Source organism: Akebia trifoliata, unplaced genomic scaffold, assembly GCF_017979445.1.
Source record: "Akebia trifoliata isolate Shusen 1 unplaced genomic scaffold, ASM1797944v1 Contig00362, whole genome shotgun sequence".
Lineage (NCBI taxonomy): Eukaryota > Viridiplantae > Streptophyta > Magnoliopsida > Ranunculales > Lardizabalaceae > Akebia > Akebia trifoliata.
Genome location: NW_028236983.1, coordinates 55,753 through 70,351, shown reverse-complemented (window position 1 = coordinate 70,351; position 14,599 = coordinate 55,753). Strand labels below are relative to the sequence as shown.

The following is a 14,599-nucleotide window of genomic DNA, read 5'->3' as shown; positions in this document are numbered from 1 at the left end:
TTCAACCTTGCAATCTTTTGGCTGATTAACTTCCCAACATTTGATTCTTTTTCCCCTATAAACTTATTTGAAAAGGTCTCATAGAAGACCAATAGTGAAGTGTATGTAATCAATTTGGAGAAAAAAAAAATGGGATATCTCAAATATTCACTAAAACCAGGAGTATGTCTACATCACCCTACAAGGAAGAAAAATATATTATATTTTGAGAAAAAAAAAATTAATATATTAACCAAAAAAAGGTGTTGTTTTGTAGCAACGCACAACAGTACGACACTTGGATTGCTCATCACTGTTACCGTTATTTGGAACACCGAACACCCACAAAGGGAAATTAAAGATCCCACCTCTTCTTTACCCTGAACATTAAGACCGACGATGCTATATCATCTTGAGGGACTTGGAGCATAACCTGGACTTTCATCTTCATGGGGGCCACCTTTGCCTTGCCATCTTCATCTCCTACCTGAAACCAGAACATTAATCTTAGTGCATATCGATACCCACGACCAGCAATAAGTACGGTATGAATGTTAGAAACCCTCTTAATGAACCTTAGACATTTTTAAAAAAATAAAATAAAAAATTGATAGCAAAAGATTTATTAAAGAAGAAGAAAGAATTCACAAGGTGTTCCAGTAGGAACACCTTAAACAGCAAAGAGAAGAAAACCAACAACGAAGAAAACTAATCTGAGGTTAGGCTACAAACGTGATCCCATCTAACCAACAAATCCTCGAAAAAGATCCCTCTAAAACCCTAACACTTTTCCCCAAAAGAAAATGAAAGAAAGAATGGAGAATTTTTATACATTTATAATAGCAGACATTTCTTTCTTTTTTTTTTGAGTGGGGGGGTAGGGAGTGAATAAGGAACATATTGAATTTACACACATAAGAGCAAGGGGCCATAAATATTGATGGGTAATAAATAACCAGAAGTGACCATCTTGGTTTCTATCATCCCTAAGGATAAAGAGATAAAGGAGCATATTGTACATAGAATTAGAAAACAGTAAGATCGGTTATGTTTTACGGAACAATCATAAAATGTCATCATAGATTGACATAGCAAAGGTGAGGACGTCGATGTGGAGGAGTGGAAAGACTAGGTATGATAAGATTAGAATTTAACACATCAATGAAAATGTTAGAATAACCACAATAGGAGATAAACAAAAAGAGTTGATTGAGTTGATTTACTGCAACAAAGACGGATGATAACAACCTCATTTTGAAAGAACATGTAAGTTCTAAGAGTGTGAGAGGAACACCACAAAGGACGCGGATTGAGGTAGTGAGAGCATATATTAACATACTTGAATCAATAGAAGATATGATTTTAGATACAATTGAATGGAAGAACAGGATTCACTCAATTTTACTCCAAATTTTTGGGATAACACTTCGATAATTACTGAATCAAGACCATTATACTTTCTTTTTCACTTTTGTACAAGTAATTTTTCTTTTTTCTTTTTGTATAGGCATAGTACTAGTAATTTATTCTTCTATGAATAAAAGGTAATGAGAAAAGCAATTACCCAAAGAGATGCCCACCCAAGCCGCACCTCCGAATCATAACCAGCTTTCAATTTGAGGTCCTTACCAGCTGTGTGCTTGTACACACTACTCCAGGAACTTGAATCAAAATTGTACCAATAGCTGTCCAAATTTCAATAAATTAAATTGCAAGCAAGTATTAGCATAAGACATGAAAATGGAATCATATAATTGTCTAATAAGCAGTGATAAAAAAATGCAAGGTGCTTTTAGGTTTTCTCAACAAAAAAAAAAAAAACAACAACAGAAAGAAAGAAAGAAATTATGTGACATAATGCCAAAAACATATATTAATTGTCTAATAAGTGATGATCTAAAATAGACAAGGTGCTTTTAGGTTTTCTCAAAGTTTTTAATTTTCTGAAGACTTAATAACAAAAAGATGCTTTCAATTCCATCCTCCACTTGTTTGCCTATAAAAAAATGAAAAAGGCCTAATTAGGGCACAAGCGAACTTAAGACGTCAAAGACTCCTCATGCAAGGCAAAGCACTCATCTAAATCAGGCATAATATACTTAAGAAAAAATCATCACCATCATCAAGGAATATGACTTGACTGACGATATGGTTTGTGACAGAACTGAATGGTGACATGGGATTCATGTTTGCTGACCTCCATAATTGGAATAGGTGTAAGTGATGACAACGACGATAATTATTGTTCGCTGAATTTAAATCCAAACAATTTCTTTGGTTGCTTTATTTATCAACAAAAATGTTAAATACTATATTATAACAACCCTATCTTTGAAAAATATGAGTTTCTTGACTGAAATATTGAAAGAGACTTGGCTTAGAAAAACTAAAAATACTAGAGCATGGTACCAATATACTGGTTGGGGTACTTGTATATATATCAATGTCCAGGATTCCAAGAAGTAAGACTCAAATTACCATTTCCCATATCAGTATTCCTTATCGTCTCACACTTTTTTCAAGACATATAACCATAATTATTCTGACTGAAAGAATGCTCAAGATTGGATAATCAGACAGGAATGATTCCATGTCCTTGTTACAGAATCAGAAGGAAACATGGAGCTGAAATGTGTTTCTATGTATTCATCTTCTATCCTTTATATTTGAACTGTTCGATTAACTGTTGGCAGAGCTACCAATTGGACATGATAAACTAGTATGCATTCATACAAGCTAAGAAAGTATACCACCAAAAACCCAGATCCATAGCTAATACCAATGTAATGAAATCTATGTGCAGGAATTTTTATTTTTTTTTAAAAAGGTAGTTGAGATGAATGAAGCATAGGATGCTTACCTTAACTTATCTGAAGGACCAAACCGTCGCTTGAAAGCAAAAGACAGTGCATTCGATGGTAAAGAGATGCTTGGGATGAATGACATTTCTTCATCCTGCCATTGAGGTTTTCAATTTCAGTTTTATTGTATAGTTCGATTAGTAATGGAAATCTTTCGATCGTAATAGGCTCACGAAGATCATAGTTGTTTTAAGATTTAATGTCATATATAGATAAATTTATCACCACAAATCTCACATTCTTTCTAATTTTTAATTTAAGAGAATAATACAAAAATGTGCATTAGAAAATGATGAAACAAAGACGAAATTACAACCGTCACATCATACAAGCATAAATGACCATTTGAGAACATAGAAACGCAAGATGAACAGTATTTGGTAAATTTTACATCAAGTAAAAAAATACATTAGCAACTATTGACGTATCCAAATTTTCAGTCATATCAATTAAGTACATACAGGGGAAAAAAAACATTGCTTTACAACCTCATGATACCGTACAGAGATCTGTGACCTACAAGACTCCGATTTTTTAAGTTATATATTAATTAAATATCTCTTCAACATAAAAATTAGGTCTCCCGTGCAATTAACCGATTGGGGCTTCATATACTAATTGTTGAAAAGCACATGCAGCAAGTTATGTTTTATTTACTACTAAACTAACGACTAATTATTTTCTACATATTTTTAAACAATTTATGTATATGTTTGTGGAAATGGAACTGTTTCAATAATGTTTCATTTGAACTCACATTGACATAGGATCCATGTGCAAAAGCAATGTGACTGAAAATCAGATTTTTAGGTTATTCTGGACCACATAATCAGGCACAAAATTGATATGAAACCCAAAGAATTTCTAAGTCCATCATCTAACCCATTGCAGCTGTCCAAAAAGGCACAAAGTTTTCACCCTATTAACAAGAATTTTGGAGTTCTTTAGATAAGACATTAAATAAAGAGAAGCCAGGCCTGAAGAGCAATGTGACCGACCAGAGAGGCTAAGAGAAAAACAGCACAAACAATTACAAAAACAACACTCCAAGCCCTAAGGAACCAATATAAATACAAACACTAACCTTCTCCAAGAGATAGAGCCCCATCTACATACAAAATCCTAGTAAAAATTTCCCTAAATTCAAAATTAATTTTAATCCATATGAAAAAGAATTGACAGCCAGAATAATGGCATGCAAGCTCGCCTCCATCCCATTAATGATCCATTAATTCCTCTTCTCCGAGATGGCTCAACAAACGGCAAAAAGGCAACTTACTCAGAAAAATCCAGCCTCTATCACTAACTGCGTGACTTGCACATCCACTGAAAAAAGGTCCAAACCTGAGGATGCAAGAGTACAATACCTATGGCAGAGAAAAAAAAGTGCAACCAGATCTTATTAGCTACAACACAACAGATTAGAAGGTGACTCACATTCTCCCCACTAGTTTTTTACGCTCAACAAAAATAGACAATTTTTCTGCGAGCAATTAGGTGGTTCATAGCCAAAACAATTTCTAGAGCGGTGGACCAAACAAAAAGGACTGTCCTAGATGGACATTTTGAACCCCAAAAAATGGATCCCATGAAGGGAGAACAAGGGATGAGTCAAGCATTTTATAAAATGAAGAGAAGGTGAACATTCAATCCTAACTCTTCCTCTACTTTCTTGAATCCAAAATACTATAGGAAACAGGGGTATTTGCAACGAGGGAAAGTATGTGACCAACAAAGTTCACTTCCAAATCATTCAGGTTCCTTCTGATTACCAAATTATAAGAAAGATACTCCCCCAACCCAACTAGGAAGATTTGCATTGGCACATTCTTTTTATTCAATAGTAAGAATAGAATCGAGAATCCGGATCCAATAGGTTATCCCCATTGCCCACCCCATATATCCTCCCAAAAACAAACCCATGGTTTTCCCTATTTTGAAGCATACACCTTTATTGTAGTCTTTGTTGAGTTTAGTTTCACATCGGACACAAATTGCCTCGTCTCTCTCCTTATAAGATCCTGGGCTTCTCCATTCATTGCCAATTGGTTTTGAGTTGGACCCCCAAATTTATCAGTCTTCATGCCTATTCAAGATACCATTCCATATAATGCGTCCAAAGGGATATTTTATCCTAACAATACCCCATGAGAATCTATCACCCAAATTTCTCAATGATAACTGCCATCAAAAAGTCAAATTGCACCCACTTCACCAAATGATCTTATGATGTGATCATCGTACCTCCTCCACCAAATAACAACTCTATCTTTTCACCAAAGGCATTGGCATTGAGAACATAGACATGAAGTGGGGCCCCCCGGATCAGCAAAGCAACTTTTATGACAACCATAGTACCTCCTTTTGAGGAAAATCTAGTTTACCAAGATGCCAAACTCATGTTTATCTTATAAGGATTGGACCACAAATGGGATAGATAATTTCCTCCCAAGAGAAGACTATGATATGAAGAGAAAAAGCTATCCACCTAGCACCCAAACACTTTTTTTTTAGCACCCAAACACTTGAGTAATCAATATCCCACAATCACCAATGGAAATCTCTATAAATAATTGGATTAGGAACATGCATCTGATAAATAATTTAGTGGATTAGGAGTTTTAATTGTTTAACAAGCTGGTACTGACCAAAAAAAAAAAAAAAAAACAATTGTTTTACGAGTTGGTTTTTTTAAGAACATGCATCCATAAAAAAGTGGAATCTCTTTATTTTATGAGAATGAATGAATAATTCACTATGTTCTATGAGTTTCCTCTGGTAGTGAGACTCTACATGGGTGGGTAAATTAAATATTGAAAGTCAAAATTATTTTTTAACAGCTATCCTCCATACTTTTATCTACAGAACTCAGCGATTAAAACTCAAATTCGTACCCCCCCCCCCCTACCACACAAAAGTAAAAAAATTAAAAAAACCAAACCACACGCGCAAAAAAGAAAAAAGGCCCCACCCAGTCATAACTCGTTGCACCACAAACTAAAAACCAAAACCCTCTTTTCCAACCCATAAAACAGTAAAATACAGTACCCAGAACCTATTCAATTGACCCAATTTAAACAGTAAACTCTCCACTCAAACCCACCACAAGTAAACACTAGGTTGTCCTACATCATTTCTGGTTATTGTCCAGCATCGTGCATGAAAATAGAACTGCTTGGAGAATTTTGAGGAAATACGTTAAGTAACCTGCCACTAAAACAAAGTCACAGATCCGTACTTCCAAAATATAGAAGTCATCATGTCAGAAGGACGGGAAAAAGGCAGCTACCATTTGACTTGGTTACACATGGTTCACACATCCATGTGGTTCTGACTTCCGAAACCACCATTTGACTGATCCCATTGCCTGGGCCTAAATCCAACCATCCCACCAATCTCTAGGATAAATTATAGTCAATGGTCCCAGGAAAAGAAAAATCTTTAGATTAAATGCTAAAGTTCATCTGATCTGATCTAATTATTTTTACAGATAAGATCTCCAGGAGATCTTCCAATCTGTGGATGGGCCCAACCACCTGAACATAATTCATGTTTATGGAAAAGAGGGATGGCTTTTCCCATCCTTGCTCTACAATTTCTTATCAAGGAAAAACTAAGGATATAAAAATAAACTCCCATTGGAAGTTTTAGAGAATAGGAAGACTGCAAAAAGTTCCATCAAAGAAGAATGTTACAAGAAATCAACCTTGTAGGAGTATCTCAGGTTCAAATTCTCATCCTTGTACTGAGCAGTGCAAATCCCGTACAAAGATTGACATTTCACGATCCCACTTACTGACAACACTCTCCTCATGTCCTCCTCGTCTTTTTCCTCCAATGAAACCTCACCAAGAGGGAATCTGAAGGTTGCTTGTGGCTGCATCACCAAGAAAGATAATAAATGAAAAAACAGAAAAGTGAAACCTCTTTTCATAGTCTAAATGCAAGAGATCATATTTGTTAGTGCAGCAAAGACATACTGCAAGGCCTTCGGACCATTAACTGGTTGAAATGATGCAATACCCAGTGTGACTTCAACAGATCAAGGCATTTGATAGTAATTAAGACACTGCGGCCCTAGTGGCACACAGCAACAAGAATTTCCAAAAGACTTACAGATAATACTGTTCATTTGTCAAGTATGCTATGAGTTGCACTCACCAAACCACTAGGTGGAACAACAGAAGACAATTCGAGTTTATAAGCAGGATCAGGGAGGCTTGCAACCATTGCCACCTCACCTTGTTGTGCCTAAGAAAAAATAGAACATGACGAGAATGTAAAAAATGGAAAATACAATTTAACTTTACACTTGATGTGTAACTAAACAAGAGCAGAAAAAGAGTGCTAACAAAATAATTGCAAATTGTGCTACCAAAATAATTGCATGAAGGACCAGTCTGGCTATTCTTAAGAGTACAAATAAATGTCATACATAAAAGCAAGCATGTAGGTGTGGACGCATGGACTTGGGTTAGCAGTCAATCATCGTACAACTCATGTGCCCATGACTGAACAGTGATCATCCATGGAGCACACAAATTCAAAGAGCAAAAACACTGAAACAAGAACATTAAAAAAATAAATATAAAGAGATAAGAGAGAGAGAAAATAAAGATAAGTCGAAGATTTAAGTGGTTTACCGCCAGATTTAACTCCAACACGACTATGTCCACAGGCAGCCATGATGGGGCCAATCAACTATAATAAGAATCCATTTATGTAGCCTCTCCCTTCTAAGTTGTTTCTGTATCTAAAACATTTTCTCTTACCTCTCCTGAGTCTCCTCCCTCCCTTCCTTGTACCCAAGCCCCCCAAACAAAAAATAACCTCCTTCCCACAATTCCAGCTATTAAAGCTGTCGGGCTTGATTACAATTTGACTGTTCATTTGATTAATGAAAGATCAGAGTTTTAATCGTATGCCGGAAAACTACATTCTGGACTGAGCCAAGTCAGCAACAACCATGACACCTTCTGATATCAGAGGCATCACCAAGGTAATCAATCTCAACCACCTCCCACCTTATTTAAATAATATGTACACTTATCAAAAAAAAATATTGACACTTGGCTGAATGTTTGGGCCCCTACCACCTTACCAAACCTTTCCCAGCTGAACCTCCAGGTTGCTCTTGAGAAGGAGTCCTTTCCACCTCTTGACTCTTTGTAGGTGAGGAGGAACAATATGATCATCCCTCAGTGGTTGTACAAGACCAATGGCATATACTATGTAACCTGATTCGTAGGTTCGAATTCGGGTTCATGGTTCGCCAGTCAAGAATTAAACCAGTTTGTAGAGGTAAACAAAGATGAGGGTATTTGAAGGTTGAAGTGATGAGTAGGGTAAAAACGATGTTGAAGATGGTAGATTTTGGGAAGAACAAATCTGGATTTTTATTTACAGGTTGAAGATGAGGGCATTTGGTCAATTTTCATCAGTTTATTAACATAGATGAAAGCCAAAGGGGCATGCTATCAGTTCAAAAATTTAGGGGGCTATCTCAAATCTTATTAATATCTGGGGATGTGGTAAAAATTAGGGTAAAATGATGAAGTTGGTGTGGTTCGCTACGTTTCTTGAACCAAGAGCAAACCGTACTGCGAATCAGTTCAGTTCAAACCGATTCGTGGTTCGGTACTTTAAGAGCAAATAGGGTTACTTTAGATATATACGGGGCAGATGCATATAGGAGCATCTTTTGAAAGGCGTTGGTGATTACGTACATAACAATTGCAAGTAAGATAGCTGGCAAGTTGATTCTCCTCCTTCTTAGGGTCCTCAAATTCAACTTCAAATTAATTTTTATGGGCACGCAAACTTTCCAAAGGTTGATGACACTCTCAAAGAAGCCAATAGTTCCATAATCTTGAAATTCTCAAATTTATAGAGGAGATCAATCCAATAACATATTAATAGAACACTATTTTTGTTGACAATCATCTTTACAGTATTAAGAGAAATGAAGATTTAGGACGTCATCAGCTGCATAAGGAGTTCAGATCTTATCCTCAAAGGCAATATATGCAATTAAAGAAATCAAAAATCTTAAGGGGTGACTCATGTGTCCATGGGGAGAGTCGGACTAGGTCTGGATACCCATGTATCAAAAAAAATTCATGAATTTTGCAATGGCACAAGGCCATGCTCCAACCATTTTTTTATTTTTTTATTTTTTGCGAAGAAGCTCAGATTATACATGTACATAAACAGAGTCGTGTAATGTTGTTGAAGCATGTTTCATTAGTGATCCACGATATCTTATTATTGTAATTATATTCAAAATATCTTCCTTTGTTTTTCTACATTCTTCCTTCATTAGCTCTTTTAAATGCTTATTTTATTTTTTTTTTGGATAGATAAGGGAAAGAAAAGCAGTACAAGGGGAAGGTTAAGATGACCAACCAAGGAAAAAACAACAAGAAGAAAATAAAAGGAAACTAAGGGTCTAAAAGATTACAAACAACTTCCCATCGAACTAGAAAGTCTTCAAAAATATCCCTTTAAACTCTTTAAAGATCTTGCACCAAAAGAACAATAAGCCCATAATCTCCAATATAATATTTTGAATAGATCTCAACTTTGCTTCAAAAGTACTTGTGTTCCTTTCCCATCATATGCCCCAAGCGATCATGAAAGGGTTCAGACTCCACATCAATATCTTCAACAAGCGAAAGCTAGTCCCCAATTGAGTCTATTCAACCAACGCGCCTCTCACAGAACCTTGAAGACAACACTCCACGCCAAAACGAGCGAGGAAATTATCCCACACCTCCTTAGCCACATCGCAATGGACTAACAATGGTTTGGCGTCTCCTCATTACGCATGCACATGCAACAAACATTCGGCCCACAAAAACCCCTCTTCCTTAGTTGATCAATAGTAAGAATCTTATCTTGGATAGCTATCCACACAAAGAAAGCCCCCTTCGAAGGCACCCTTGGTCCCCACACTATGATATTAGGGAAGGTAGTGTCCCCACTCTTATTCAAATCATAGTAAAAGTCTTTAATAGAAAAAATACCTTTATTATTAATGCTCCAACACCTCAAGTCCTCCCCGTTAGAGACTCTAAGAATGTTGTCTAAGCACACGAATAAATCCGTGATCTCCGACACCTCGCAATCATTTAATATTCTTCTAAAACCTAAATCCCGCCCTGTGCTCCTTCACCCACCTCCGTGAAACTAGCAATTGAGGAGCTCTTTTTAGTCGATAAAGCAAACGCCGTTGGGAATCTTTCATTTAATGGGCCCTCCCCACACCACAACTCCTCCCAAAACCTAACCTTATCTCCCCTTCCCACTTTCAATTTTACTCTCTTTTTGAATTGGGGAGAATTTTGAGGATGCCTTTCCATACACGACAACAATATAAGTTCTTCACCTCCTGATTTCCCAACCAAAGAATTTCTCCCCATATTTAGCCACAATTACCTTTCTCCATAAACTTTCCCGTTCCACCTCAAACCTCCATAGCCATTTTCCTAATAAAGCCCCTTTCAGATATGCCAAATCTTAAAACCCAAACCCCCCAAGCCTTTAATCAAGCATACATTTTTCCAATTTACTAGATGAAGTTTGCTTCTACCACCCTTGCCATGCCACAAGAAATCTCTGAATAACTTGTCTAGCTTCAACTCAACACTTCTAGGAACGGAGAAAAGAGAGAAGAAATAGATTGATATACTATAAAGCACACTCTTGATCAAAGTAAGCTTCCCTCCCTTAGACAAATAATTTGCTTACCACAAACCTAATCTTCTAGAAACCTTCTCGATCATCGGCTACCATATACTCTTACTCTTGTATGGAGTCCCCAAAGGAAGACCCAACTATGAAGAAGGAAGAGAGTCTACTTGACAACCCAAGTAGGCCGCTTGAACTTCCACATTTAAATGCTTTCTTCTTAATAAAATCATTGTTATCAATAATAAAAAAATTCAAATTATAGGAATATATGTTTAGTCCGAATCCGAAGCAACCATATTCATTATCTCAGATTTTTTTTCTAGGCAGTAGGCAAGCAAGATTAGCAGTCAATAGTTGGTACGTGGAGGCGTGTTTTGAACCCAGGTTATGGTATCAACATTCATACACTTCAACCAATTTAGCAAACCGACACTTTTTGGCATCTCAGATCTATTAAATATAAAGATTGAGAAATTGAGGGAGATGTTGCAGTCTAATCAAATTAAATGGAAAATTTTATAAAACAGATTTAAACTAGTGATGCTTTATGGAGCTAAATGTTTGGTGGCCAAGAAAGGATAAAATTTAAAATGAATACATTTGAGAAAGTGTAAGAGTTGCAACAATAAGTGCTTAACTAAGAGAGTCGATTGAGATGGTCTGGGCACTTTAAATGAAAGTTGATTATAGCCCTAGTTAGAAGGATTAACAAGTTGAAGGATCGAGAAGAGCGAGAAGAAGACCGAAAAAGAACAAGGATTAAAAGAGTGAAAGTAAATGTGAACATACTTTCAACAGCTGAGGACGTAGATTTTGACAAAACTGAACCGAGGAACAAGACTTGTAGCCATCCCAAACCTTTGTGATAAAGCCTCGATGATAATGGTGAACTCAAAGCAAACTTATATCAAACGTAGTAAGAACTAAAAGAAGAAATAGAGGCACTTCATCAAAAAATAGAAACTTAAGAATGATGTAGTTCTATACTTATCAAAGGAAAAAAATGATGTAGCTCTTTTTTTTCTTTTTTCTTTTTTCTTTTTTCTTTTTTCTTTTTTCTTTTTTCTTTTTCATTTTCTTTTTTTAAAAATAAAATAAAAAGATAAAATGTAAATGCTATGTGCAACATCATATACTATCTCTAGAAAGCAAGAAAGCAGACTACATTTGGTTAGTTGGAAAAATGTGTGCACTTTAAAGAGATTGGGGGGTCTTGATTTCAAGAATTTGGAGAGCTTGAACGTGGCATTGTTAGGGAAGTGGCCATCAATGTTGTTAAATTGCATATGTGACTAGCATATGCTGCAAGGAAAAAATGCAAAAACATATGCCATCGCACACTTCGCATATGCCATCACACACAAAAATATGTCATCTCATATTGGCAAATAGCATAATTTGGGTATGTGATCTCATTTGACAACACTGGTAGCTATGGAGGTTTGGGGTAGAACATGAAGGATTATGGAGAAAAGTGATAGCAACTAAACTTGGGGAAGACATTTTCAGGTGGGAAAGTGATGAAGCTAAAAATCCTTATGGGTGCGGAGTGTGGAAAGGCATTTTAAAGATTCTTCCTCAGTTTAGAAAGAGGGTTACTTTCAAAATTGGAAGGAGGGACAAAGTAAGATTTTGGGAAGATTCGTAGAGAGCAATGGGTCCTTTGAAGGATAGATTTCCTTTGTTGTATATAGTTTCTAGAAAAAAGAACCTTCTTGTGACAAGTTTTCATGTGTTGGAAGAAGGCATCGAAGGATGGGATTGGCGCTTAAAGAGGGTGTTGAATGATTGGGAGTTACCAGAGATTGCAGAATTGATGGGTGTTCTTGACTTAGTATTAGGGGGGGCGGGTGGAGAAGATGTGAGAATTTGGGCTACCAACAGTAAAGGTTTGTTCACAATAAGAGAGTTTTATAATGATTTGGCTTTGGGAGGAGATCCTAATTTTTCATTTGTTGTCGTATGGGGTCCAAAGGTACCTTCGAAGGTGACATTCTTTGTTTGGAAAACCATGAAGGAAAGGATTTTAATGATAGATCAATTGAGGAAAAGGGGTTTTTGTGGTCCAAACATTTGTTGTGTGTGTTTGGCAAGTGAAGAAAAGGTGAATCACTTGCTTTTGCTCTGTGAGGTGGTAAGGGATGTTTGGAACCACTACTTTTCATTGTTTGGAATAGATTATTGCCTTCTGAGTTCGGTTAGAGAAGTTTTTGGTGAATGGCTCCAATTAGGGTTGAGCTTCCATAATTCAAAAAGGTCAATTTGGGGTTTTAACCCCTTTTGCGATTTCGTGGAGTCTTTGGAAAGAAAGAAATGTCCGAGTTTTTTAAGGGAAGACTCATTCAATCCAATAGTTAGTCTTATTGGTTCTTGGGTTACTCTTTTTATGGTGTAAGATCTTCAAAGAGTTCAAATTTCGAAGTAGTGCTCTTTGTTTTTCCTTGTATTTTCTTTTTTGGGTATGGTGATCACGACCTTCCATTTCTTATTGTATTTTCCTTTCCATTATCTAAAAAAGAAAAAAAGAGCAATCCATCATATTTAAATTTTAACTAACACACCTATAATGTGCAAAAAATGTGAAAATTGAGCTCATCATGGAATAACTCAAAAACATAGGAGAAACATAAGTGTTTAATACCAAAAAAAAAAACGCACCTTTTTTCGATGATACTTGTATAGGAACAAACTACCCAATTTAATGCAAGAGGTAATAGATCTGCTATCATCGCAAGTATATGAGACAGAAAAATACTTTGTTGAATATCCTATATGAAAACATCTTGGCTCCCCAAGCAGACAACTCTGGAATATAAGTTGTCTTAGCAGATGGCCCGATATATTTGTTTATTATTATATATCCAGAGATCTTAACCAAAACAAAAGGCCAGATCATCATTTCCCATACTAGAAAGACTAAATAAGGAAAATGCGACCTATATTAGCCTTGAAGAGGGAACCCAAGTTTCAAATTCGAAAAACAAGTTATAAGATAAGTTTTTATGGTTAAAATAAGAAAATGGAGCAATGACATTAGGAGCCTATTTAATTGCTCCAAAATTGCACATATGGGTATTTTAAATCATGTTTTATTGTAAACCAAGTCATCACTCTAATCCAAAATCAAAAAAATCAAAAAAGCTAAATTAACCTTATTTTGAATGAAACATGATAAGCCTCCTAACTGAATCCCAACCTAGAGTACCGCAATCTTCAAATTGAGACTCAAAGAGGATTTCAAGAAATCACCCTTTCGTTGTGATATTGCTAGGGATTTTGAAACCAAAAAAATAAACACCGAATAGATCCGTGGGGTTATATCAAAGAGATTATTATCAACATTTGATGATTTGTACTTCCAAATAGACCATAATTTTAATTCCACCACCAATCAAAGCTAGGGAATATCTTATTTTTATGTTCTCAGCCACTCAAAACCACCATAAATCCATAATCTGATACACAAACAATGAACACCACAACAAAAGGAGATAACTTTACAATCGAGAGAGATTTGAAGCAAACCTTGACATTTTGAGCGGCTCGGAACTGCAACCTATTGCCAACATCAAAGGAACCCTTGACAATGGCATTCTGCTCTTCGAGGTCGTAGAAGAGTGAGAGATGTTTGGTGATAATCCCTAGTTGGGGATCAGAGATGTCGCCGTTCTTGTTGTTTTGGAAGGAAAGCTTGAGCTTGGCGAGACTATCGAAGAGCTTGCATGAAATCTTGTGAAAGAATACAGAACTATCGCTGTCGAATTCTGAGGTTAATCTGATAGCAGGACGAGGGAAAGCGAATCCAGACCAAGGGCTTCTTGCTGTTGCTGATGGTAGTGAGGGTGGGGATGTGGGTAATGGTGGTGATGGCTTTGTTTGTTCCAGAGAATTAGGGTTTTGGATTGAGGATTCCACCATTGTTGTCTACTTCAGAGTCTGTGAGGACAAAATGAGAGACTGAGCGGAAGAGATGAGATGTGGCAAACGACGAGAAAGAGAGATTTGGTTGAAAAAACCCCCACAAAAAGAAAAAGAAAATAAATAAATAATAAAATAAAAAAGGCGGA

The 14,599-nt window shown here is 36.3% G+C and overlaps 1 protein-coding gene across 1 annotated transcript; it reads right to left on the bottom strand.

The window, feature by feature from the left end:
• Window positions 1-165: 165 nt before the first annotated feature.
• On the bottom strand, window positions 166-14,547 carry OEP37 (chloroplast outer envelope protein 37). Its single transcript, XM_086430283.1, has 6 exons — window positions 14,058-14,547; window positions 7,002-7,091; window positions 6,547-6,717; window positions 2,840-2,934; window positions 1,544-1,664; window positions 166-466 (listed from the first exon to the last, which is right to left on the bottom strand). Exons 1-6 carry the CDS (start codon window positions 14,448-14,450, stop codon window positions 335-337), a joined length of 1,002 nt encoding a protein of 333 aa, XP_086286409.1. The 5' UTR covers window positions 14,451-14,547; the 3' UTR covers window positions 166-334.
• Window positions 14,548-14,599: the final 52 nt, after the last annotated feature.

What these genes read in the sequence shown, in the direction of transcription:
- OEP37 (XM_086430283.1), bottom strand. Translation starts at nt 14,450, where the DNA reads ATGGTGGAATCCTCAATCCAAAACCCTAATTCTCTGGAACAAACAAAG. An exon ending in ACCTGAGATACTCCTACAAG is followed by an intron (nt 2,935 to 6,546) that starts GTTGATTTCTTG and finishes CCTCAATGGCAG; the next exon opens with GATGAAGAAATGTCATTCAT. An exon ending in GGTCCTTCAGATAAGTTAAG is followed by an intron (nt 1,665 to 2,839) that starts GTAAGCATCCTA and finishes AAATTTGGACAG; the next exon opens with CTATTGGTACAATTTTGATT.